This window comes from Agelaius phoeniceus, chromosome 9 (assembly GCF_051311805.1).
Source record: "Agelaius phoeniceus isolate bAgePho1 chromosome 9, bAgePho1.hap1, whole genome shotgun sequence".
Taxonomy (NCBI): Eukaryota; Metazoa; Chordata; class Aves; order Passeriformes; family Icteridae; genus Agelaius; species Agelaius phoeniceus.
The window spans coordinates 31,167,725-31,195,490 of record NC_135273.1 but is presented as its reverse complement, the minus strand read 5'-3'; the positions used below and the strand labels follow the sequence as shown (position 1 = coordinate 31,195,490).

The 27,766-nt window shown below is 43.1% G+C and overlaps 1 protein-coding gene across 19 annotated transcripts in view; it reads right to left on the bottom strand.

The window, feature by feature from the left end:
* PCDH15 (protocadherin related 15) overlaps nucleotides 1-27,766 on the bottom strand; it is a 642,855-nt gene that overhangs the window by 143,395 nt on the left and 471,694 nt on the right. For all 19 annotated transcript variants that reach the window (XM_077183412.1, XM_077183413.1, XM_077183407.1 and 16 more), the window contains 4 exons: nucleotides 25,637-25,745; nucleotides 20,584-20,696; nucleotides 6,617-6,823; nucleotides 21-155 (listed from right to left, as the gene is read on the bottom strand). In XM_077183412.1, coding sequence (XP_077039527.1) covers nucleotides 21-155; nucleotides 6,617-6,823; nucleotides 20,584-20,696; nucleotides 25,637-25,745 — 564 coding nt within the window. The remainder of the gene's footprint in view (nucleotides 1-20; nucleotides 156-6,616; nucleotides 6,824-20,583; nucleotides 20,697-25,636; nucleotides 25,746-27,766) is intronic.

The following is a 27,766-nucleotide window of genomic DNA, read 5'->3' as shown; positions in this document are numbered from 1 at the left end:
GTTGTATTCTTGGAACTTACAGAGAAGGTGTAGAGCTGCTGGACCTCCCTGTCCACGGGCTGCAGCAGGGTGAGGTAGCGGGTGATGCCACTCTGGGTCACAGTGAAAAACGTGGTGTAGTCGTTCAGGAAGAGATGGAGCTGTGGATCCTTGGTCTTTCAACAATATCAAGGGGGAAAAAAGAGCATTTTGTTATCAATTCAGAGGGATATTAAACATCTAATTAAGTCTCCAACTCGCTGCAAGTGCTTGTTTTAGTTGAAACCTAAATAAGCACAAATGCTGTGACTAAAAATCTAAAAAACTGTAAAATAAAAAGGTAAAAAAACCCCTCACGGCTGGCCTAAAAACCTAATCTTCTTGATGGAAAATGTATTAAAAACTACTGGAGTAAGAAAATCCAGTTGTAAACAAATACCTGTATGCTGGTTTTAAATGTATGTCTTTTTTCCGCCCCATTAAACAGGATTTTTTAAGCCAGACTAAACTTAATATAAGAAACCAGATTCAAGCATTTATCTTGATATTAAAACCCAAAAGAAGCTGAACTTGATTAACAGAGCAATAAAACAGCTGGGTTAGTGCACTGAAGAAAGAGAATGACATGTGAAGTATTTCAGGAAACAGAGGTAGCTCAGGGGTTCTCTTTAGGTGCCAGAAAGAATCAAAAAAACTGATGCAGAATTAAGAATCTCTCAGTTGATGGGGAGAAAACATCATAAATGAACTGAAAAGTAATATTTTAAGGTAAAAAGCCTTGTAAATTTACTCATAGCTTCTTGAGTACTTGGGTCACTCCTGATTTCCACCTTTTTTGAGGTGTTTTTGAGTTATTTAACTCTACATGACTTAAATTTTCAAACAAAATACATTTCTTTTTGTTGCCCACAGTATTCCAACAACTTTCCTGTTGGAATTGTATGGACAACAATTTTTCCACAATCTGGTTGATTTAACCTGACTTCCTGCTGCTCTCGCTCGTGAGTTACAGAATTTGTTTCTGTTGGTAGGGGAATGCAAACTCCAGGAAAATGCAAAAGGCTGGGGGACAAGTCCTATAAAAACTGTTTTAAACTGCCCCCAGGAATGTGGAGGTGAGAAATCAGAGGAGTGGTCCCAGCCATGACAGAAAATCCAGGATTTTAGCAGCTGCTTTCCAAGGTCATTGCACAAATCCCAGCCCTACAGAGAAGGCCATAGGGAGAACCATCTGAATCCCAGGAACAATCCCAAAAGGAGAAAAGCTGAATTCAGCAAAAAATCCCCACAGGAGCATTATTTCTCTGAACTCTTTCTGAATCCAAAGCTCTTCTGGAATGCCACTTCTATCAATGGCATTCCTGGAGGATTAAAACCCTTGGGAGCACAGGACAGGTCCCCAGCCAACCCTGACCTGCACCAGGTGGCACCAGGACAGAGAGAAACTGCTTGAAATGAGCCCAAATAAACCCCCCAAACAGCAAATATTCCATGATTGAAATGAGAAAACATTCCAGGAAGCCATGGGAAAGAATTATCCGAGTGTTCCACACCAGTGGCTCCTCAGTGCCCAAAGCTGCAACCGCAGCTCCCAGGAAAATGAAAATTCAGTTTACAGCCAGCAAGGCAAACAGCAGCCTCTTCATTCCAAGAAAACTTAGGGAAGGTAATTGCCCATAATTGCTCACTTTGTAGACATTACAAAGCCCGTTAAGAATTTAATTTACAAAACCCCTAGTTAGTGTTGCAGTTCTTGCTTTCGTGTCCTTTTGAACACTAATAAACAGCACTTCTTTCCTAATTTATTCCTGAAAAAAAACCCAATGATGGAGATCCCAAACCCTCCTGGAGTACTGTGTCCTATTCCTTTGCTATCTTTTTCTTAGAAATGTTCTCTTAATATGGAAGGTAATTGCCTTTACAGCAATCAATGCCTATTTTACCACCTTCCAGGCATGTCAGAGCCACAGAGCAATTTATTCCCTTCATCTGGAAAGGCATTGTTATGTTTGGACATTATTACCAGGGATATTTGACATTATTGTCAGGGATCTGGGACATTATTATCCCATTTTATGCTGCCTGAAAAGCCAGCTTGGCTTAACTGAACATTTCATGTGAGAGAGAACAGCCCCAGCTACACTGCCAACACAATTTTCAATAATTTATTTTTAAAATAATTTTATTTTGCAGCGTGGAATTCAGCATTGTAATTTCTGGTGACATTACTGGGTCATGGAGACAAGGCTGATCTCTGATAAATTGTTTAATGTGGAATTTTAAGTAGAAAATTATCACAGTCCACAAAAGAGTTCACATGCAACCTGCAAAGAGCATTTCAAGCACACAGCTCCAACCTGAGGTCTTTTTGAATTTAAAAAATCACTTTTATAATACTCAGGATGTCTTTGAAGATTTGTAATAATTTAATGAACATTAAGCAACCACAATGTATGACTTTATGCCCTAAATTGGGTCTAATGTGTTTAAAGGGCTCTTTTCAGGCTTCACAAACCAAGAGACAGTCCCAGCCTCAAACAGCAGCAGGGCAGGGAGAAATGAGGGAGGAAAGAAAGGAAGAAATCACACAATTAAACCCAAAAAAGGTGTTTTGCACACATAACACCCAATACCTACAGGGAAGGCACCTGGTGGGACCTACAAAGGAAAACACAAAATGAACACTTGGGGAAGCACAAACCTGGGACTGAGGGACAGCAGAGCATTTGGGGGATTCATGGTTACAGACAAAAATAACCCAACAAAACGAGACACACAAAATGCTGCAGCCAATAAACAAAGCCTGGGCTTGAGTGTGTTCTGCTTGAAAACAATCTCTGGAGAAACTCCTGCATGGATGTGGATGTTCCACTCCTGCTGCTCCTCAAATCCCACCAGGGTGTGGATACAACTCTGCCCAAAGCAAAGAGTTCTCTAAAACTGATGAAGATGAAACCAAAATTATTGGGGATAATAATGAGACTGAGCAGCCAGGGGTGTCACAGACACGTTTTATGAAAAATCCTTTCCTTAGGATTTTTCTCCTGAAAAACAGAGAGGCCTCAGGAACAAAATGCAAACATTGATTTTCTGCTGCTGTGGAATGCAACAGGTGCATCTGGGATTGGTCTCATGTGGTTGTTTCTAATTAATGGCCAATCACAGTCAGCTGGCTCAGACTCTCTGTCTGAGACACAAGCCTTTGTTATCATTCTTTCTTTTTCTATTCTTAGCCAGCCTTCTGATGAAATCCTTTCTTCTATTCTTTTAGTATAGTTTTAATAGAATATATATCCTAAAATAATAAATCAAGCCTTCGGAAACATGGAGTCAACATTCTCATCTCCCCCCTCATCCTCAGACCCCTGTGAACACCATCACACAGGGGTATTTATTCTCTGCGTGTTTCAACAATCCCAAAAGTTTTTGGACAGGATCAATTTGGCTGTGAAGTTCTCCAGGGCAGCCAGAACAAGTTCCAAGAGTACCCAAACTGCTCAGACTTCCTAATTGACAGCACAGACTCATCCCCTAAAAGCTGCAGTGGCAACAGAGACACTTTGATGACACAGCTGATTTTTCCAACATGTTCAAGTGCAGAATGATCAGCACTGAAATGTCCAAGAAAAAATTGTTTTGTTGGAAAGCTGTTTCCAGCATCTGTCCTTCTTTTCTCTGGGTGAAAGGAGAAAATCTTTCCCCATGTTCACCTGGAGAATGTGAGATCCAGAGCCTTGCAGAGGGGAAGCAGGGGAAATTCTGTGATCACAGCACAAAATGATGTGGATTTGTTGGAATGAGTCCAGAGGAGGCCATGGAGGGGCTGGAGCCCCTCTGCTCTGGGGTGCTCACCTGGAGAGGAGAAGGCTCCAGGGAGAGCTCAGAGCCCCTGCCAGGGCCTAAAGGGGCTCCAGGAGAGCTGCAGAGGGACTGGGGACAAGGCATGGAGGGACAGGACACAGGGAATGGCTTCAAAACGACAGAGGGCAGGAATGGATGGGATATTGGGAATGAGGAATTGTTCCCTGGCAGGGTGTCAGGAGGCAGAAAACATGAGATATTCATCCTGAAATAATCAAGGAAGACACACAGTGCTACAAGAGCAATTCAGTGTTAGTATTTCTAGTGTCCCTTGAGTATAAAGATAAAAAAAAATTAACCCCTATCTTTATAAATCCTAAAGGAACGAAAGCAGCTTTTTGTCTTTGCCTTGATCTTCTGTTTGTTTTAATAATTATATTAATGGTCTGTTTAGTTCTGGGAAGGATATTTCCTGAGTTATTACAACTGTTGGAGTGTCACAGCAGGACTGCCCAGGGGCAGCAGAACTGTTTCCTTGAGAGAGCACTGACTGCAAAACAATTGCAAACAAAAACTAGGAGTGAAAGAAGCAATCAGGCAAACATCAGAGAAAAATACTTTGGTATTTAAAATGCTTCAGTTTTCCTGGTTAGAAACAAAACTATGCTTTTTCCTTCTATAGTTATATTATTGAAAATTCATAACCTGCTCTTGTAGCTGCATTTAAAACTTATTTTATCCATTACTTGCTCTGTCTGCTCACATTGCTGCCAAGACATCCTGAAGTAAAATTGTTTCAAATTTCTCACAAGTTCTCAGAAAAAAAAAAAAAATTAAAAAATCCAGAGAATCACAGAACACCCTGAGGTGGAAGGGACCCACAAAGATCATTGGGTCAAACTCCTGGTCCTGCATGAGGTAACCCAGGAATGCCAAGGCCAGGCTGAACAGGGCTTGGAGCAGCCTGGGACAGTGGGAGGTGTCCCTGCCATGGCAGGGGTGGCTCTGGATGGGCTTTAAGATCCCATTCCATGATTGTTATTCAGTGCAGCTTTACCACTAACCCTAACCACTGGATAAATTAATCCTCTCCCATGAAAACCAAAGAGGAAAGAAAAAAGAGGCTTGGGAAGCCTTATGTAAAGAGCTCTCAGCTCACACAGTTTAAGTTCCTCATCTCAGCTTTAGTTTGCTCAGGTCTTAAGGTACTCCTGTAGCTTAATTTAATTTATGCCATTTAAACAGAGCACTTAATTAGATCAGCACTTGGCAGTGCTGCTCTGCTGAAAGGTCTGTTTGCAATGTCCCATCTATAAATTAATTTCTGCAAGGTTTATAGCAGGACTCTGTTATATTCCCACAGGGTTTCAATTTAGAGTGGGTTTTGTTCATTTTTTTTCCTCAGACACCCAGTTAAGGGAGCATTCTCTTTCAGCATTTACCTGAGGACATGGAGTCATTTTAATATTTCAATTAACAGGCAGAATTCATTATGTTTGAACAGGGTCACCATTGGGAACTGGGATGCACCAGCACAGAGGGGGCTTCTCTCAGTGTCTCATCAGCAATCTTTAAATTTAAATATACTCCTAAATACAATAATTGACAGAGGTACAATGAAACCATCAAGACACTGAAACCTGCAGAAGTTAATGACCATTCCCTATGCCAACAATCCCACCCTGAGTTCCCATCCGGCTTCATGAGGAGCAATTTTAGTGTTTGGCCATTTTATATGGGAGCTCTGTGCAACTGCTGCACTCCCAGTTGGAATTCTGGGAATTCTCCTGCCTACTGCAGGTTAGAAGGACTCTACAAATCCCTGGCACTGAACTGAAGCACAGGCACTTCCATCTGGTTCTCTCACATCCATGTTGCACCTGCATCATGCCACAGCTTTGGAAAGGGCTGTGCATGAACCAGCTGATGCCAAAGCAACAGGAACATGGAATATTTCCACCCAAGGATGAAGCTCATCCCCTCTGGCTGTATCAGAGAGTCCCAGAATGGTTTTATTTGGAAAGGACCTTAAAGCCCATCCAGTGTCACCCCCTGCCATGAGCAGGGACACCTTCCACTGTCCCAGGCTGCTCCAGCCTGGCCTTGGGCACTGCCAGGGATGCAGGGGCAGCCCCAGCTGCTCTGGGCACCCTGTGCCAGGGCCTGCCCACCCTGCCAGGGAACAATTCCTCATTCCCAACATCCCATCCATCCCTCTGGCACTGGGAAGCCATTCCCTTGCATCACTGCACACCCTTGGAAAAAGCCTCTCTCCATTCATTTAGATGTTAATACTCCTGAATTTCTTTCTCTCTCCCAGTGACAGCAGAACTCCACAGCAAGAAGAAATCCCCCAAATAGATGTTACTACTTGGTTACTGCTCCTCTGGAGATGCCCAAGTTCCACTCTAAGCAATGTTACAACAAAATCTGGCAGAGCAAAGAACACAATGAACTTTGAGCCTCTTGCTGTTCCTCCTACTCCTCCTCTTTTTGGCTCAAATGAGGAATTCCTTTCTCTCTGAGCTCCCCTCTCCCATTTCCATAGGATGGGGCAGGCTGATCCCTGTCACAAAATGCATTTTGATTCCTCTGTGCACTGAACATTCACCACCTTGAACAGAACAGAGTCTTCCAGAGATGTGAGCAAAACAAATCAGAAAAAACCCACTTCCAAATCTATCCCAACTCAGAATGCAAACAAACAGAAAACCACAATTAAATGAATTTTTTGGTGTTCGTTGATCTAAATAGGTTTCTCTCAATAACAAAAAAACAAAAAGAAAGAATCCTGAAAAGGATATAACTGCAAGCAGCCCCAAAGAAGCAGCTGTACCTCCTCCACGTCGTTGTCCAGCACCACGAGCTGCAGGGGGGAGGTCAGGTTCCGGTTATCCGAGATGGTCGTTCCCACCGGGGACGATTCCAGGATGAAGCCCTCGTAGGTAGACCTTGTGAAATAAGGCTTCTGGTTGTTCTCATCCAGGATCTCAATGTGGAGATTGGCAAAGGCAGGGAGAGGATGGCCATTGTCTTGTTCAGCCTAAAAAAAAATAAAAAATCACCACATTGGTCAAAGGTTCTCAGTTATGAATGTTGACTGGGGATGGTTCTATTTAAGAGTCATAATTCAGTTAAAAAATGCCCTTTTTTTTTTAGGTCCCCCTACTGTGGAACACAACATCATGAAAAGAGAAATACCAATTAAAAATTAGCTAGGAGACAAGAACAGGATCACCTTCCATGACAGTCACAAGAAACCCAAACCTTGTGCAAACACAGCTCCTTAAACTCTCAGGATTGAAACTTTTGGAAAAAGCTCTGAGGAATGAAAGAAAACTGGGAATGCTGATTTGCACAGCAGAACCCACAGCAACAGCAAGAGAGTTAAACCCAAAAGGTGGGAACAGCACACATGGACACATTTGCTTCTTTTTTCCCTAAATCCATCTCTTCAGCATTACATGAGTGGGATTTTCATTTGCATTTTGTCTGTTTTTAAATTCCAGTCCAGCTGGGGTTGGAAGGGACCTTAAAACTCATCCCATTCCACCCCTGCATAGGCAGGGACTCTTTCCACTATTCCAGGGTGCTCCAAGTCCCATCCAGCCTGGCCTTGGATGCTTCCAGGGATCCAGGGGCAGCCAGAGCTGCTCTGGGCACCCTGTGCCAGGGGAGTTGTGGATGTGTCCAGCAAAATTCTTTACTTCCATGAATAACCCCCACATCTCAATGGCAGCCCTGCACCACCCAGGAGTCACTCCCTGATATTTTTCACCTAATTTATTCTTATTCTCAAACTTCCTAAAGATAAAAGCGCTAATTGCCCATTCCAGGGTGCTAATCCTATAAAAACCTACAACCCTACTTTATTTTCCTGTAACCTCCCAACCAACAACTAATTAAAGCAAAGAAACAAGGGAATTAGGAGATAAAAAGTAATTTGGTCTCCAGTTTCTAAAGAGCAAACCAGCTTTAATTACAGTCCTGAACATGACAACTGCAGCAAGACAACAGTTAGGGCATTGAAAGAGTTGCCTGTTCCTATGGCCAAAATTTTTATTCCCAAAACCTGAATGCACACAGACCCTGGATCACAACACAGAGATTCCTAAATTCCTGTTGTTAACAGGACTTTCTGTTTGCAGAGATTTTACTTCTAATCTGGTATTTCCCCTGTTTCAAACAGATAATTGCTCATTTTTCAAATCGAGAGTCCAAGGAATCTTGGTCTGGAAAAATCCCTTTGACATCATCATAGTTTTAAAATATTTCTTATTTAAACTATTATTCTTTAAATATTCTTATTTAGACTATTTAAATATTTTCTTGGTCTGAAAAATGTTCATTCTCTTTGCTTATAAAACAGCAATAATTTGATGATAAAAAGTCTATTAAAGAAAAAGGAATATTAATACCTTCTATTTCAAATAAAAACAAATATAAGCATGATAATTGTTATTTTCTTCAAAGGAGGTGATGACACCTTTAGGAATCCATAAAAAACTCAGTCTTAGTTTTTAAGAAAAAACAGATTTTTCTTTTTAAAATAAAGCTGGATTACTCTTGAACAACAGGGAAAAATGCCCAGTCCAGTTGATGCACCTCTGAATGAAAATAAACTACATGTGTCAAAATCAACATCACCAAAATTACCTGGCAGGACTCTGGCTCCTGACCCCAGGAAGGTGAAACTCCAAAAACATCTGGAGATAGAAGTTTTGCCCCAAAGTACTGAAAGCATGAGAGAAAATCCCAGGAGAAGTCTGCTCCTCAAGCAACACACACTGCTGGGATTCTGTTTTGTAAGCAGATGCATCATGGCATCACAGAATCCTACAATCTTTTAGGATGGGAAGACTCCCAGGGTCATGGAGTGCCAGCTGTGCCCAGTGCCCACCTTGTCCCCAGCCCAGAGCACTGAGTGCCACCTCCAGCCCTTGCTGGGACACCTGCAGGGCTGAGTGTCACAGTAAGGCAGAAAAATCATAATGAAAGTCTTCATAAAATCAGCCTGCTCTCCTAAAAGCAGTGGCTGGCCTTGTCAAGCCAGCCTTTTGCAAGTTCCCACGTGAAAGCAATCCTGGTGTGAGCAGTTCCTTAACATAACAATCTTTTCCTGGGTAAAAAACAACCAGCACCTGTAAAAACTGTTTTTACACCTTTAGATAGAGAAATGAAAACTATTTTTTACAAACAGCTTGTACACACTGAGAGTTTGAGTGACCAATCAATACAGAATAACAGCTTGTTAATAACCAATAAAGTAACTGGCAAAAAAGCTCCTGACCAATTGGAGTCCCACACAAGGTCTGCAAAATTATATAAAAAGGAGTTATGTGAATAAAGAATGAGCTTTGTCCACCAAGAAGAAAATGGAGCCCTGTGAGATTTATTCCAAAAGATGGGCACGGCAAAGCTCCCTGGGCAGCCCCTGCCAAGGCCTGAGCATCCTTTGCATGCAGAAATTGCTGCTGCTGTCCAAGCTGAGCCTCCCCTGGCCCAGCTTGAGGCCCTTTGCCCTTGTCCTGTCCCTGTTCCCTGGCAGCACAGCCCGGCCCCCCCTGGCTGTCCCCTCCTGGCAGGGAGTTGTGCAGAGCCACAAGGGCCCCCTGAGCCTCCTTTGCTCCAGGCTCAGCCCCTGCCCAGCTCCCTCAGCCCCTCCTGGGGCTCCAGACCCTTCCCTGCCCTTCCAGCCCCTCCAGGGCTCTCCTCAAGCCTTCCTCCCCACAGGACTAACAATGATTGTCCATCATTAAATTCTCTTTTCTTCTCCTTTCTCCAAGTAAATTCAGTCCCTTCATAGCCCAAAGTTTCCATACAACCCCTGTGAGTTACTCTATAGGAACACTTAATGTTCCTTGCTATAAAGAGAGCCTAAAAAGAGGAAAAGGCAAACAGAGGGTCTCAATCTTCTGAACAGCTTGAAACACCACAATAATGGCCTTGCTTTGATGTCCAAGTGAGCCCAGAGCTCATTCTGGGATAAAAGCAGGAATATTCACCCAGGAAGGTGTTGCAGGCTTTGTTGAAGTGCTGGGAATTGCACATGGCCAAACACAAAGAGAGTTGTTTGCTCCCAAAATTGGACTTCAAATTTGAAACCCTGGAGCCCAAAATAACAAAGCAAAGGAGTTCTTCCTCACTGAGCACTTCCACTCAAAGTCACTTCAGCTTTCCTTCATGTTCACCAGTCAAAGTGATGGATTAATTTTAACTTTTTTATTTCCAAAGACACCACTATTTAAGGAAAAAAAGGAAGCTTTGCAAACAGCCACTTCTTTTTGCCTTTTGTTTAAAACAAAGAATTTCATATTACAATGTGAGGAATTGATTTGCTTTCACATGTTCCATGAATCAGTCCTAGAAGCAGCACCTGACTATGAGCAGAGCACAACACTGCCCCCTCATAATGCTCCAAAAATATAAAAAAGCTGTAACATGGACAATTTTTGCTCCAGTGCCCCATTTCTTGGGGTTTTTCTTAGTGTGGGGGTTGGGGTTTTTTTGTTTTGTTTTGTGGTGGTTTGGGGGTGGTTTTGCTGCTGTTTTTGTTTTTGTTGTATTTTTTTTTTAAGAGCTCAAGTTATACCTCATGAGAGTTGTTCCAGACACTGAGTCCTCTATTGAGAGTGCAAACCCTTTTCCCTCACATTGCCCTGTTAAGCACTTGCCTGGACTTGCTGGCCAAAGGTCGTTTCCTAACACATATTTTGGAGCACAAACAGCAAACAATTTATATTTTCTTCACCCAGAAAGCCACTGATATCTAAGCCACAAAACATTTGAGTTCCAGTCCTTCAAAGAAAACGTTTTAGTGTCAAAATAATGGAGGATCTCACAAATAACTCTTCAAACTTCGACCAAGATACAAAAAAAAAAAAAAAAAAAAAAGGCAGCATAGGATTAGATTCTGGTAGTTAAGAGCAGTGAAGGAAAAAAAAGTGAAATGTGCTAATTCTGACAGATATTTAACTGATTTTATTACATCATCTAAGCTGAGTCTGCTTGTATCTGTAGTGTCCATAATTTTATCCATAATTTTACCCATAATGATGGGAGATAGCAGGAAAGCAGTTCCAGGAGGGATGCAAGGAGTGAATGGGAGGCTGTGGGAATTAACAGGACCACCAGGAAATTCACTCCTTGAAAAGCAGCAGATGAAACAGCTCCCCCAAAAAATGAGAAATTGGAGCAATGCAAAAGGCTCCCTTTTGGAAGCACAGAGAATTCCAAGCTGGAAAGGACCCATAGATATCATTGAGTGCAATTCCAAGCTGGAAATGACCTACAGGGATCATCAAGTGCAATTCCAAGCTGGAAAGAACCCCCAGGGATCACTCCAGGCCCTCAGCACAATCCAGAGCTGGAATCTTCTCCTGCCAGTTCCCAGTGTCCCCTATCACTGCCAAAGCAGCAGGTCCTGTCCTAGAGAAACATCTAAAAGAGAGCAAAATGTGGCTCTTTAAAAAACCTGAGTTCCCATTTCTCCATGGAATCCCAGAATCCACTTCAGCAATCCTTCATCCAAAAAATCTGTCCTAAGGTGCAAGGAAACGGAATTGTTTTAGCTAAGACACATCCATGCTGCTCCTTTTCTCCAGGACTACAGAGTTATCTGAAGTGTGAAACAGGCTAATTAAGAATAAATTAAAAAAAAACAAAAAAACAACAACAAAACAAAAACCACCCAAAAAACCTCCACCACCAAATGGAGGGGTTTGTCTTCATGCCAGATCTTTTATTTGATAAAAATGGGAAGGTCCATCACTGGAAGCAAAGAAAAACACACAAAAAACCCCAAAAAACAAACCCAAACCAAATTAATAATAAACCCCAAACAAATGAACAAAAAAAAAAAAAAATTCCAAAAAGGTCTCTGTCCCCTCCAATCCCAACAGGAAGATGAGCAAGTGGAGCTGAGGGGAGAGTGGTGCATGGGGAAAAATGGGAGCTTCACACATCCCCCAAAAAAATTGGGGTGTCAGAATTTATTGCTGGTGAGGAGCTATGCACAAATCCATGTGGAAGAAGAGCAGGGGGAGCTGCAAACTGAGCTCCAAGAAGATCTCAGATTTAAAGAAAGTCAAATGAGGCAGCAGAGGGTGGAACCAGATGGGCTTTAGTGTCCCTTCCAAGCCAAACCATCCTGGGATTCTGTGATCTATTATTTAAATGGATGGGATTAAAATCAGGAGCAGGGAGAGAAGGAAGGAAGGGCAGGGTGACAAAGGGGCTCCTGTGAAAGGGGAGATCACTCAGTAAAACTGAACAGGGCGGGCAGGGTGAAAAGAAGAACATCATTTATCCAGATTTAGGCTCAACTTTAGGATTGGGTTATAATTCCCAAGGTCAGCATGCACAGCACGAGGAATGAAGCACTGAGCTGGATTAAAACTTGGCTTAAGGACAAGGAGCACAGAATGTCTTCAGAACACAGAAGAAAAGTGACTGCTGTCACTGTGGCAGGGAAATTAAATCAGCACAAAGGGTGTCTGGACCCTGGGCTTAAAAAAAAAAAAAAAAAAAATAAACCCCAAATCATCCATTTTAGGGCCATGGGTAAAGGGTGACTTCAGTACCAGCAGGACTCGCAATGCTGCAGGGCAGTGAACAGTAATTACTGCTAATAATAGTTAATTAATTAGATTGTTTTCCAAATATTACACCTCTTCCTTCTTCTCTTGAAAAAACCCACCACATATGAAGCCATTAAGCCAAGTCTTAATTGCTGAATGTCTAAAATTTATACAGAAAGGGATTGTTTTTTCTTGCAGAAAGGAAATTTCTGCTAATAAAAGCATTACAGGACGTCCCAATTATCGATTTTAATGATTTCATTGCTCTGAGAGTTCTGACATGAAATTTAGGGTCAATCTTACTGATCTGAAGAAATATTTTAATGATTTAAAGGAAAAGTTTGGGTGTCCTGGACCATTTTTTTCCTTCATCACAAAGACAAGCCCTGTCCCTGCACTCAGATTTTTAATTCTACATCAAATCCCATCACTGTATTAAACACAAGAGAGGGGGGAAAAAAAAAAGCTGTCTCAAAGAAAATTAACTGAATTCTGAGTTCACCTAAGGGCTGAACCTTTGAAAAACTAATTTAAAAACCACTTATTGTCCTTACCACCTACAGGAGATGCACAGCCAAAGGAATAATTTGGAAAATCTCAGCCTTGACAGGAAGAGGATAGACCAACTCTTAATGAAAATTAATTTCTTCCATTCTTTTCCTAATCTGTCACCCTGAGTACAAACCCCAAAATTTAGAGGATTGAAGAATAAGCACAAATCCTCTAAAATGCAAGAAAATTAAAGACATGGGAAGAGGGGAAATTTGGAGCTACCCAAACAAAGGTGACAAAGGTGAATAGTTGATGGAGCCAGGAGATCAGGACAGGCTGGGAAGAGAGAAAGGCTGAAATTCTTGCAAAAATCAATGTAACCTTGCAGATATGAAGTTTCTGAAGGGGTGAAAACAACAACAACAACAAAAAAATTAGATATTTCAGGACTTTTTAAGTCTTAAAACCTATGGAGCATTTCTCTATTTCAAGAACTTCCAGTCCAGTGAGCCTCAACTGATGGGCATCTCCTCATTGCCTGCTGAAATTGTGCTGTCTGAAATTCAGAATAAAACAGCCACAGAATCACCAAGGCTGGGAGAGGCCTTCAAGGTCAAGTCCAAGGCCAGCATCACCCCTAAACTGTGTCCCCAAGGGCCATGTCCTGATGTCTCCTGAGCATTTCCAGAGAGAGTGACTCCAACACTACCCTGGGCAACCTTTTCCAAATCCTGACCACTTTTTAAGGGAAAAAGAAATTTTTTGATGCCCAATCAGAACCTCCCCTGGTGACCATGATAAGAAGAACAATTCCAAAATCCTGCTTGAGGCTGCAGCCAAACACAGGAGCTTCCAGAAGCAGCTCAGATCTCCCTGGATTTCTCTTCTTATTACTAAACTTGTCTTCCATGAGCCAGCCTGGCCTCTCCTTCAGCCCAGGTCAGCATCCAGCCCCACAGCACTGCCTGTCAAATTTGAGTCATAGCAGGAATCCCAGTTTGGGTGGGAAGGGAATTGGAAAACCATCCCACTCCACCCCTGCCATGGGCAGGGACACCTTCCATTGTCCCAGGCTGCTCCAAGCCCTGTCCACCTTGGACTTGGACACTTCCAGGGATGCAGGGAAAGACAGAGCCTCTCTGGGAATTCCATCCCAGCCCCTCCCCACCCTCACAGGGTATAATTCCTTCCCAATATCCCATCTTGATTTCCTCTCTGTCAGCCTGAACCCAGTTCCCTTTGCTCTGTCCCTCCAGTTTCCCTGAGATCCTGGAAGGTGCTGTGAGGTCTCCCCCCAACCTTTTTTTCCAGAGAAGAACCCATTTTGTCTCTTTTAACCCTGCCACCTCCTTGTCTCAGTTAAGAGCTCCTCAACCTGGCACTGCAGGAGAGGCTGCACTGCTGCTTCCTCATCACTCCCACCAGCACTGGATTCTACAGGTGTCTGTCCCAGCTTCTTCCTCACCTGCAGGAGCCTCTGTCCTGCCCTGTCCTTTTTGGGACACTGTGCTCAGGACACCTGGATCTGTTCAGAGCTGCAGTGCTTTGCTCCCTGTTCTTTTCTCTATTTTCACTGATGATTTCTAACGTTCCATTTCCATTTTATATTCTATTTTTTCTTTGGATCACCGAGCCAACCTTCACACTCTGTTCCCAGTTCCAACACCAAGATCTCACTCCTAAATCAGGTCAGAACCCATCATTTTATATAAAAGTTCAGGGTGATCCTTTCTGGCATGTTTCACTTTATTTTTAAGCCATGCCTAATTTTATCAGCCATTTTATCACCGACTCACTTGTTCTTGCAAAATGCTTCTGTATTTCTGCTGTCAATCCCTGAAGTTCCATCCCAGGAAGTGTTTGGAAGACATGGGGGCCTGGAGTAGTGGTGGGATTGGCTGGGTTCATAGTTGGAATTGATGATTTCAGAGGGGTTTTCCAACCTAAATGATACTATGATTATATCTTTGTCTCTACAACCAGAATACATATATTGTATATATATGATGATTCTGTAATGCCTCATAACCAGAATTAGCTATTGCTTCAGGAATTCAACCATTGAGATCATTCCCAAGATCCTCTGGCCTAGAGCTCTCCTCCTCAAACTCCCTGTGTTTCAAACCTGATCATTTTTTGCCCTTACCAGTGGCTGGCAAACATGCTCTCCTGGTCTCTTTGTATTTCCACTTAGAACAGGAAACAGCCCTGTGCAATCACACCAAACATGGCACAGAAATATCCCTATTTCCTGCCTTCCAAGCTTTGCCCACAGTTTGATCCTGAGGCTGATTCTGAAGCCATGCATTTTTCCCTGTAATGCAAAAATTTTTTGACAACTCAGAAACCAACAGACAAGAGGGATCAATGGAGCTCCCAATGGGATGAGAGAAACCAAACAACCTCCAGAGTGAGGAGCTGGAGAGCATCACCTCCTATTGTTTCTGCTGAGATCCATAGCAGGAGAATCAGGGACATTGGGAAGAGCTGAACTGTTGCAGTCAAGTAGAAAAATTATAAGATAAAGGCCACATAACATCAGGCTTGCTCTGTTATATGGATGGCTGGCCTGTCATTTCTTCCAAGCAAAGGTAGCACTTGGCAAGTTCCCAAGTGAGAACAATCCTGGTGTGAACAGTTTGTTAACGTAAAAATCTATTCCTGGGTGAAAAACAACCAGCACCTGTATAAACATTAATGTTAAATTGTTCACATATTTTCTTCACTGATTCTCATGGAATAGATTTAGAGAGATTTGATGGACAAGTAAAATACCTTTTACTAATCAATGAAATAATTGGCAAGAAAGCTCCTGGCCAATTGGAGTTACATTTGAGGTCTGTAAAACTGTATAAAAAGGAGTTATATGAATAAAGAATGGGCTTTTTCCTGCATGAAGAAAATGGAGTCCTGTGTGATGTATTCTGATATAGAACTACACTGGGACAGCTGGGGGCCTCTCTCTGATCCAAAGCACCTCCATGAGAAAGGAACCAGAGAACCACAAAATATCCTGAGCTGGAAGGACCCACAAGAATCATGGATCCAACCCCTGGCCCTGCCCAGATTCCCAGCAATCCCACCCCAGGCATCCCTGGAGAGGTTTCCAAATGCCCCTGGAGCTCTGGCAGCCTCGGGGCTGTGCCCATTCCCTGGGCAGCCTGGGCAGTGCCCAGCACCCTCTGGGGGAAGAACCTTGCCCTGAAATCCAACCCAAACCTCTCCTGGCACTCAAGCACTGCTCCATCCATTCCCTGGGTCTGTCCCTGCTCACAGGGAGCAGAGTTGGAGCTGCCTGTGCTTCCCAGTTTGGCTGGAAATGCCACTCAGTTCAAAAATTCCAGCCAGGAGAAATTCCAGAGTAGACACTACAGCAGCAATGTCCTCCATCACCTCTTGCACAATGGCATCCCAAACCAATTTCCCCTCTAACACTGGAATTGCAAGCACCCTGCTCCACTCTGACCTTCTAAACAACAGGGATACACAGCTCCACTGTAGAGCTGTTTCTGAGGAATTCTCTGTCACTGGGTTCCTCCTGGGAACCACAGGGATACATCCAAGGGATCCAGAAAATGCCATACAAGAATCTTCTCTAAAATCCTCTGTGTTGCCCTGGCATGGTGTTGAAGCACATTTCTGTGGAGAAGGCACCAAAACAAGCCAAGGGATACAACCAATTCTTTGTCACAGAATTCCAGACTAATTTGGGTTGGAAGGGCCTTAAAGCTCAGCCAGTTCAACTGGCCCAGGTTGTGAGACTGTATTCACTATGAGCCATAAAGCTCTTACATTCAAGGAAAAGTCTTTTATTAATAAAAGTCAGGCTACAAATGTTATTTGAAGCTGGGAATCTTATCTTACCTTTTCCCTCTTCCCCCCCTATTTTTTTTAATAATGTAATTGAAATTTTTATTGAGATGCCCAAGTCACATAAATCCTCCCTAATTTCCCAAATACAATCAAATACAACAGACAATGGTTTATGAATTGACCAGCCAGGCTGGATGAAAATCCACTCTAGAACTACCAATTTAGTTAAATTGATAGCTAAATTGATTTAGTTAATTATCTAAACTACTCTAAAGCAATCAATGCAATTTCACCAGTACACAGGTGCCCACATGAGATCACCAAAACACTCCCCTATTTTTCCACCTGATGTTCTAAAAATCAAAGCATTTTTAGTCACTAATACAATGCCATTAGAAGAGGAAAATCAATTTCTGCAGGAGAAATAAAATGCTTTCCTTGATTTTGGATCTGACAAAGACACATTTTCTTTAAAGGAGAGAAAACCTGATGTAGTCCTGGATAAGTAGCATAGACCAGAGTGGTACAACCAGAAATGGAAAAGGTCTGTGAGGTTGGGGAGGTTCTGGCACAGATTCCCAGAGCAGCTGGGGCTGCCCCTGGATCCCTGGCAGTGCTCAAGACCAGGTGGGACAGACCTTGGAGCAGCCTGGCACAGGGACAGTGGAAGGTGTCCCTGCCCATGACAGGGGTGGAACTGGATGGGCTTTAAGGTCCCTTCCAACCCAAACCAGTTTGGGATTCTCTGCCCTTCATTAGAATCAAAAGATTTCCAGGTTGTTTTTTTTGGGTTTTTTTTTTTTGCTGTTGCAACTCCTACAGGTTTTATAGCAGCTCTGAATGGAAAAATGTCATGATTTTTCCTGGATATCAACCCACTGCAAACACTGAGGAGAAACTCTTCATGCTTTGAAACTCCAGCAGGTTGATCAAAATTGGCTCTTCCTCAGGTGTGGTGAAGTCTCTAAAGCACAGGAATTCCATCCATGAGCACTTCCCTGCCTGTGCCAGCACATCCAACCTCCCACAGCCCATCCTCTTTGCAAATGGATCATAATGGAAGTGCCAGCTTAGATTCTGGCTGATTGATAAATAACCCCAGCTCAAATAGGAAGGGAGCAAAGTGCATCAATTTGATTAATTCTCCCAATTGCTTCATGCTTAAAAAAAAATAAAAATAAAACCTGTCTGGCACTTTTTAGAGCTGGTAACAAGAACAATCTCATGTCCACAGTGCAGTGGTCATGTCACTAATTTTAATTAAGCCCTTTCAGTTTAAAGGTTTAATCGACATATTATGGCAGCTTTGCTGTTACCCCAGTGAAATTTCAATGGGAACTCCCCCAAAACTCCACTTTTTTTGTAAGGAAGTTGTAATAATGCCCATGGATGCTTGGCAGGGAATGGAAGTGCTAAGAACTTCCATAGGAGGGCAAAATTGTTTTTCTCCTTGCTTCTCATCTAATATATTCCAGAGGTAAAGAAAAGCTGAAATCCAGCATTTCTGATTAGGATGTTTAGTTTTTTCCATTGTCTCCCTCTCTGAGAATTCAACATTTATCAGCAATGCAGGTGAGTGCCCCCATTTGCTGCCCACCTTCTTTCCTGCATTCAAATATTCTTGTATTGACTTAACCACCTTTTCCATTTTACAGTTTTCCATAATATCTTAACAGAAGAAAAAAAAAAATTGATCTTCGCATATCAGAGGGAATATTTTAAAGACTAAACTGAGCACATGCTGCAAAAATAGCATATTTTCTGTTTGAAGGCAAACATCACACCTTGCACCCTCCAGATAAAACAGAATCAGATCCTACAACTGCAAGAAATGAGAAATGTGCAACACAAGAAGCTGAAGGTTTGATTTGGTACAAGCCTGAGCCATTATTCCAATAGTCCCTGAAGGATATAGCATAAAAACTTTTATTGTTTTAGCAAGTGGCACATAATCATTCTTAGAGAGTGATCCTTTTCCTTACTGTTTGCTTATTTTCCCTCACTGCACATTTACCACAGCAACAGGAACCTCCTAAACCCTATAAACATGGCCATTAAAGACTGGAGTTGCTATTTAGGCACAGAAAATACCCTCTCCCACCAGTTAATTGATTTTTTAATTGACATATTGTGCAGTCAAGGTTTGGGAAGAAAAGGAGTTACAGCTTAAAGCCCTGTAGCTCTAAGGATATGGAGAGGCATGGAATGGTTTGGGTTGGAAGGGACCTCAAAGCCCATCCAGTGCCACCCCTACCATGGGCAGGGACACCTTACACTGTCCCAGGCTGCTCCAAGCCCCAATGTCCAACCTGGCCTTGGACTCTCTTCCAGGGATGGGCTGTGCTTTAGAGCTTTTCCCAGGGCTAGGAGCTGGATGGGCAGCAGGGCAGGGAGGGATCCTGGCCCTGGGGCAGCCCTGCAGGCACCTCTGGAGTGCTGTGTCCAGCTCTGGATGCTGAGCACAGCAGGGCCAGGAGCTGCTGGAGCTGAGCAAGGGCCTGGAGGCTGTGGGTGCCCAGGCAAGGCTGAGGGAGCTGGGGCTGCTCAGCCTGGAGAGGAGCCCCAGCTGAGAGGGGCCCTCAGGCCTGGCTGGCCCTGGCTGCAGGGAGGGGCAGAGCAGGGCCCAGGCTCTGCTCCGGGGCCCAGCAATGGCCCCAGAGCCACGGGCAGGGCCTGAGCCCAGCAATTGCCCTGCACAGGAGGCACAACTTCTGCCCTGGGCACTGCCCAGCCCTGAGCACATTGCCCACACAGCCTGGGGGCTCTCCTCCCTGGGGCTGGGCCACAGCTGGCTGCACACAATGCTGTGCCCTGGCCTCTGGCATGGCCCTGCTGCAGCAGGGAGGGGACACCAGGTGCCCACTGAGCCCCTGCAGCCCCACACACCCTGGCATCCTGTGAATATTCACTACTCAGATATGAATTATTCACTGCTACCCCAACCTGATCCATGCTAATGATGCCTCAGGTTTTAGCTTTTATATTTTTTAGATTCTGTGCTGCTTTAGTGTGCAGTTCTGAGCTTCACATTAAGGGATGGTGAGCTCTGTGCACAGAGCAGGGAGACAAAGCAATTCCTGCTCCAGCTGGGGACCAAGGACAAATGATCCAAATTTCAGGCCCAAGAGCACAAACACCGTGGGCTGAAGAGAGAAAAACAAGCAGGATGGGACTTCATAACCTAAAGCTGTAATTGGACAATGAACTCCAAGATGCAAATGGAGCAGAACTGATCACAGTGACAGACCCCGGGCCCAGGTGTCTATTTAGTGACCATTTTGGTTCACCTTGGGTACAGCCCTGGCTGGGCTCTTGTGCTGCCCAAGGTGGGTTCATGGAGGCTTTTGAATAAATCCCTGCTTTATTCTTCAACCCTGTCTGGCCTCTGTTCTAGGGCAGCCTTCACAAGACATGACTGGGATTCTGTGAACACTCACACAATTATCTGTATCACCATGTTCCAAAATGGGCTGTGAACTGAACACATGAAACAGAAACCAGCTGCATTCTTAGGACAAGAGGGCTCATAAAAAGCAAGGGGACAAGTGATGCTGAGCTTGTTCACACAATGTAAAGTGAAATGTTACAACTCTGCCAGGGTTCATTGCATTTCCACAAATGCTTCACACCCTTCTTCCCCCCATGGAGCTAAGTGATGCCTGACAGGGGGGATCTAGAGAAGGGAAGATGAAGCTAATATTGTGCAAGGATGTCAGGAAAGAAGCCAGGAAAAAAAAGGGAAAAAACCAACCCAGAAAACTCCACAAACAACCAAACAAACCTCAGCAGGTAAAAGAGGAAAAGGCTAAAAAGGAAGAGAAAAATCACAGAAAAGACAAGCAGGCCCACCCTACATTTTCTCAGAGCTTTTTGTTTTCCAAAGTATATAAAAACACTGAAAAAATCCAGCCCAAATTACCTTAATAACCAAGTCAAACTTCTGGTGTAAATCCCTATTTATTGGCTTGAGGAGCATCAGTTCAGCCGTTGTGAGATTCATATGGAAATACTGGGGATAATCCTCAGGAGTACCTGCAAAAAAAGACATTGAGGTTTGAACAGCTCTGAAAGGTTTAGTTCAGCAATGTGTTTATTTTGCTCATTAATCAAAGGAACAAAGCCTCATTCTGCTATTGGAAGGATAAAATACTGCCTTATGTGCACATGGAGCTTAAGGATACTATGAAGTCATGTGTTTAATATTATTATTTCCTTACTCTCCAAAACCACAAAGATTCCTCTCAAGTGGCACTCCCTAAGTACTTGATAACAACAGGAATACTATTAACAGCACATAAATAATAGATATAAGTAATAACAACATGGTAACAACAGATAGGTTATTTTAGAAATCGTTCTGGGAAAAGTCTCTGCTCAGGGAGGAAGCATCAGATGAAAGCTCAATTTACTGTCAGTTTTAAGTGGTGTTTTCTTGGCTGTGGATTTCCAGGATATTCTCCAGAAGCCTCAGAGCCTGAATGGATTTGGGAGCCTGTGGAGATGGAGGAAGGGCTGCAGCCTGGCAGCTGCAGCCCAAAAATGCACCTGTGGCTAAAGCCAACAGGTTCCAGCACCACAGCCTGGCACAGGAGGAGGGAAAAATCCCAGCAACAGCAATTCTGAGCCCTGGGACACTCAAAGAAATGGTGCAGAAGGGCCCAGAAATCCCAAGTGTTCCACACAGAGTGAACTCCAGCACTCCCAGCTCAGCAACACTGAGAGAGCATCCCAAGGAGCCAAAATTCTGATTATAAGAATCCTAAAATCTTGAGGGGTTTAGGTCTGGGAGCAGCCCTGACAGCAGCTGAGGGCAGAAGGGACTCCTGGCTCAAGGAGTAAGAACCCCCCAAAAAAATCTCTGAGCCCCTAAATCTGCTCTGGCAGCAGCACAAACCTGGCCCTGCCAAACCCTGCACCCAGCCAGGGCTGAAATGTAAATTGAACACAAAGGAAGATAATTTTCCTAATAAATGCTGCTGGCTTTTGTTCCCTTTACAAGTGCAATGGTTAGAAAGTACTTTCAGAAACCCAGGAGATAAATTACTATAATAATTTAATTTGCAATCCTCCAATGACAACCAACCTCTAGATAAATAAATTATACACATAATTTTATATATACAATATATATTATATATAATTTATTTATTAATCTTTATATATATAGATATATATAACCAACCTCTAGATAAATAAATTATACACATAATATATAATATACAATATATATTATATATAATATTTTATTTATTTTATTAATTTTATACAGTATATATTATAATTATATACAAGATATTACATATTATATTATCTATATTATATATTCATATCTTTCTCCTTATATATTATTTTTTTCTGTGACTCTCCTAATCTACACCGATATCATTGACCCAAAAAGCAGCAAAAGAACCACCATGGATTATTTTTTCTCTTAGACCACCAGCACAAATTCAGAGTTTCAAGCTCCAGGTCCAGTATCTCCTTGCCCTGCCTTTTAATTTCAAGCTCTAATTAATTAATCTAATCTTTGAAGAGCTCCAGACACCCAGTAGGAGATCCAAAATTTTGGCAGCAAACAGATTGTTGGTGTTAAAGGCTGCACATCAGCAGGGCTGCTGCTGAAGCTAAGAAATGTCACAGAATTAGGAACTAAATGCAAAAATTCTGAGAAAGGAGGAAAAAAAAGTGCCCTAAAGGAGAACAAATATGTAGGGGAGGAGGGTAAGAGTCACAAAGGGGTCTAGAGAAGGGAAGATGAGGTTGATATTGGGTGAGGATGCCAGCAAAGGATCCAGGGGAAAAAAAATGAGAAAAAAACCAACCCAAAAAACTCCAACAACCAAACCAACCTCAGCAGGTAAAGGAGGAAAAGGCAGCAAGGTGGATGATAGAAAAATTAAAAAAAAATAGGGATAACACAGGTGGATGCCCAAAATCCCGACTGGGGATTCCTGCTCAGTTCCTGCCCACCTCAGGAAGAAATTCCTGGATTTTTAAGCTCTGGGGGCCAGCTTTCCCAGGAGCAGGGATATCTGCTTCTGCATGTACAAAATAATTCCCATTTTGACAGCACAGAGCAGCCCTCAGCCCAGCTCTGCCTGTGCTGAAATCCAGGGATGAGCTCCTGGCTCCAAGAAATTCCTTGTGTTTGGAAAGGCTGAGGGATCAAAATGGGAGGGACAGCAAGGAGAGAAGGAAAGGACTCCTCAATTTGCATTTCCCAGACCCAGAGGAGAGGTTTTGTGGGGCTTGAAATGGATACAGGACTGGAGAGGATCCTCCACAGCCCCTTCCCAAAAGTTATTGTGCATTTTTGGCTCTTTCTTTAAAATATCAACCAAAAGTGGCAGCAGAAATCACAGAGCCAGTTCCAAGGGCAAAAAACGCCTATGATTGAAAGGAAAACTTGGCTTTTCTCAAGGATTGACCCCAGAGAAAATGAAGGCTTCAAATTGCTCCTAAAAAGAAGATTTCACTAGTAATTTACTATTAAACATAATATATTTTACTATTAAAAAATAAAATTTCCTAGTCAAAATAATATGATTTACTGGTAGAATCAATAACACTGCTAATAAAAACTAAAGGAAATAAATGGAAGGGCCTTGCTTCATACCTGGATAAGTCCAGGGAATGTGGGTGCATTGCAATGACCCAAAGAAATAAACATTTCCAAAAGCCAAGGACTGGAAAAATCAGTGCATTACCAAAAAAAAAAAAAAAAAAAAAACCCAAAAAACAAAAATACAAAAAAAACCCAAACAAAAAACAAACAAAAAAAAAACAAAAAACCCCACAAAAAAAACCAAAAAAACCCCAAAAACACAAAAACCAAAAAAAAAACCCCACCCCAAATATCCCATTCCCAAACATTAAATATATCAAATATCCACAGTGCCCAGAGCATGTGCCTTGCACAGGTGGGCAAAAAAAGAAGCAAACAAAAGAGTCAAATTTAATAAACTTAAAATCGTTCAATAACCCTCACTGCACAGGTTCGAACCTCCCTGTGTTTAAAAAAGGACATTCCCAAATATATAAAGGAAAAGGAGGTTGAGATCTAAAGAAAAGGGGGGAGAAAATCCACATATTAAGACACATCTGCAAGGGCTGTTTTCTGTGAAACTGCTTAATATTTTCTGAGGCTAAAACAGAAATAGCAAATCCTGGAAGAGATGAAGGCAGACTTAAAATCCAAAAAGAAATCGTTAGGAAGAGCACGGGGAAGGGAAAATAAGGAAAATACAAAGAGAAAACCAGGCACGTGTGGAAAAAAAAAAAGAGCAAAGGGAGGGGGAAAAGGAGGAAAAAACCAAAGTACAAAGAAGCAAACAGGGGGAAAAAAAGAAAAAAAAATTAAAATAAAGATGATAGAACTAGAAAAAATAAGCAAGGAAAAAGAAATGAGGAAAAAAGATGGGAAAATTAGAAAGAGGAAAAAAGGATGAAAAATGAAAAAATATGAAAAAATGAAAATATAGGGGAAGGGGAAAGAAGGAAAGAAGAAAAAAGGAAAGGAAGGACAAGGAAAATATAAGGGGAAAAGAAGAAAAGAGAAGGAAAATAGGAAGGAGAAAATAAGGCTAAAAGCAGCAAAAAAATGAAAACAGAATAGAAAGAGAAAGGAAAAGGTAAAAAGAAAAAGTAGTAAAAAGGAAAATGTTAGGGGGAAATGAGAAGAAAAGAAATGAGGGAAAAAAATTATGTGTAAAGAAGAGAATAAAAAAGGAAGATAAAAGATCAAAAGGTTAGGGAGGAAGGGAAAAAGAGGGAGGAAAAAGAAAGGAAAACAAGGGGGAAAGAAGGAAAATGAGAAGAGTGAAAGAAAATGGAAGAAGAAATAAAGAAAGGAAAAAAACAAAGGAAGAATGAAGGAAGAGAGATGGAAAAGAGAAGAAAAAAACCAAAAAACAAGGAATAGAGGATGAAAAAAGTGTAAGGAAAGAAAAAAGGACAAAAAGAAAAAGGAAAAGGAAAAAGAAAGGGGGAAAAAAGGAAGAAAAAAAAAGTCCCAAATTTTTTTTGCAACCTAAATTGCTGCACCACCACACCTTTCTGAATTGTTTCTTGGAGGTCAGGACAGCCACTCCAATATTCCAAACATCCCAAGTTAGTGACACACAATCTTTAATAATTTCACTCCTGAAGAACTTCACCAATTATGAAAAAAACCTTAAAAACTTGGCCTAAACTTGGCCTTGGGGTGGAGCTGTCCCTGCAGAAGTTAGGAATAAACCAATTTATGACATTTATAAAAAAGCCCATTTGCAGAGCTAAACCTCTACAACGTGGCCCTCAAAACCCTCACTTGCCTCTCTCTCCCTGGCTGGGAAAACCATGGAGCTCAACACAGGGAAGACAGGGAAAGATGGGATTCTACACAATTCCCCCTTTCCAAATCCCACAGAAAGCTCCCTGGGTGGATTTTGGGATCAGCCAGGCAGGTGGAACCCTGCAAGAGCCAGCCATGGTCATATCCTACAAACCCAGAAACAAATGCCAAACACAGGGAAGCAAAAGGAAAAAGAAGAGAGCAGCATAACCAACTAAATCAATTTTAAATTACAAAGGAAAGCTCACAGGGAGCAAAACTGGAGGGGGATGTGGTAAGATCCTTGGAGCTGCCCTGTGCCACGTGATTTTTGAGATGAAATCTGCTCTAATTGCCTTTTTTCAGCCTCTTTTTTAGTCAATGGAAAGCACATGCCAGCAGAGCTCTCCTTTCCTTCCCTGTGTTGATCCATTCACTAAAGCAGAGAACAATTCTGGATTTAATCTGAATAAACACTAATAAACAACCACATGAAATCAACTTCCACATGGCAATCAAACATGAACAGGCAGAAAAACAATTCCAAACATCCCACTGACCACAAGAGCAATTTTTAATCAGGGTTCCACTCTCCCAGGCAATCTTTTCCTGGCTGCTCATAAAGAGATTGGGAAGGATAGGAAAAGTAGCAGACACCAACCAACTAGGATGGAGTAGAGGATGCCAGGTCGATCTGAAGGAGGCTGGATGTTTCTGTCCTGGTCTATGGCTTGGATGGGTGGAGTGACACTGATGGGATTCACATGGGCCTGAAATGAAAAAACACATTGGAAACAGAGCAATTAGAAAGCCAGCAGAGAGATCTGGAGTTTAGCACAATAACATCTCACTGGGAAGGGTATTGGAGGAGAAAAAACCTTCAGAATGAGAAGAAGATTTACAACTCATGGCCCCTTTAAATCCAAATTAACCAAGCAACATGAACATTTCTATAGCAGCCCCAGGACAGATCCTTGGAGGAAAGGAATCACAAAAAACCCAGAATGGCTTGTATGGAAGGGACCTTAAAACCATCCATTCCCACCCCTGCCATGGCAGGGACACCTCCCACCATCCCAGGCTGCTCCCAGCCCCATCCAGCCTGGCCTTGGGCACTGCCAGGGATGCAGGGGCAGCCCCAGCTGCTCTGGGTACCCTGTGCCAGGGCCTGCCCACCCTGGCAGGGAAGGATTCCTTCTTTATATATCACCTAAATTTCCCCTCTGTCAGTCTGAACCCTGTATTCCTTCAGACCCTGGAATAAGCTGTGAGGTCTCCACACAATCTTCTCTTCTCCAGCCCCAACTCTCCCAGCCTGACTCCACAGGGAAAGTGCTCCAGCCCCCCCCATCAGCTTAGAAGCTGATAGTAAACACTTGATAAAGGCAGCTCACAAATACTTCACTGCATTTCTATAAATAGTCCCTCAAATCAGGGATTTCAGCCATCACACAGTGAAACACAGCAAATGCCTGAAAACAGGAAAACAGCAAATTGAAGTGGAGCATCACCAGGAGCTGGGATGGCTGTGATGCACAAATACACACTGGAAAACAAACTTAAGGTGCAGACATACCACAGTTGAGAGGACCACAATACACAGAGTATCAGAAAGCTTCAGCCCACACAGAGCAACACCTCACCAGCTCAGAAGGCTTCAGGCATCTGCTCACACAGAGTAACACCCTAACACTGCCACCAACTGCCCTTGCTGTGCCTCAGCCCAGCCTTTTATCCCCTCGTGCTGATGCACTGCACCTGTGTGCCCTCTGCTCCTGTGTGATTGGTCAGTGCCCCTGGGCTCATTAAGGCTCATTAATTTCAATATCACTCACCTGCTTCTCACAGCTGCAGCTCGTTAGGGATGAGGCTCAGCCCCGCTCCCAATGCCCACAGCCCCTGTGCCCACGCACCAGCCCCGTTTGCAGGAGGTGCTGGCACTGCCAGGGCAGCCCGAGGGGTGGGTGGTGGCAGCTGGGGACACGTCCTGCACCATCTGGAATTGCAGCAGCCCAGCAGGGCCACAGGGCCCTGGGCATGAACTCCAGCCCTTTTCCATGGGATACAAAACTCACCACTGACAGCAAAGGTGTGACTCACACAGAGGAAAGTTTCAGGCATCAGCACTTGGTTGTTCTTCAGCCCAACCTTTTATACCCTGGTGTTGATCACTGCACCTGTGTGCCCTCTGTTCCTGTGTGATTGGTCAGTGCCCCTGGGCTCATTAACAGCTCATTAATTTCAATATTGTTCATCTGCTTCTCACAGCTGTAGCCCATTGAGGATGAGGCTCAGCCCCACTCCCAGTTACCACAAACTCTGTACCTACACAGACATTGCAGGGATATCTACATTGGACAAGTGTGGATGGGTGTGGGAACAATTCACCATTATTTGGAAGTGAATTCAAATGTTTAACATGAGATAGAACTGTAGAATCATGGAATGGTTTGGGTTGGAAAGAACCTTAAAGATCCAAAATTCCACCCCCTGCCATGGGCAGGGACACCTTCCACTATCCCAGGCTGCTCCAAGCCCTGCTCCAGCCTGGCCTTGGACACTTCCAGGGATCCAGGGGCAGCCACAGCTTCTCTGGGAATCTCACAGGGCCTCCCACCCTGCCAGGGAACAATTCCTAATTCCCAATATCCCATCCATCCCTGCCCTCTGGCACTAGGAAGCCACTGCCCCATGTCCTGCCCCTCCATCCCTTGTAAAGAGTCTCTCTCCGTCTTTCTTGTAGCTCCTTCAGGTCCTGGAAGATCATAGTGAGGTCACCCCAAAACTGGTG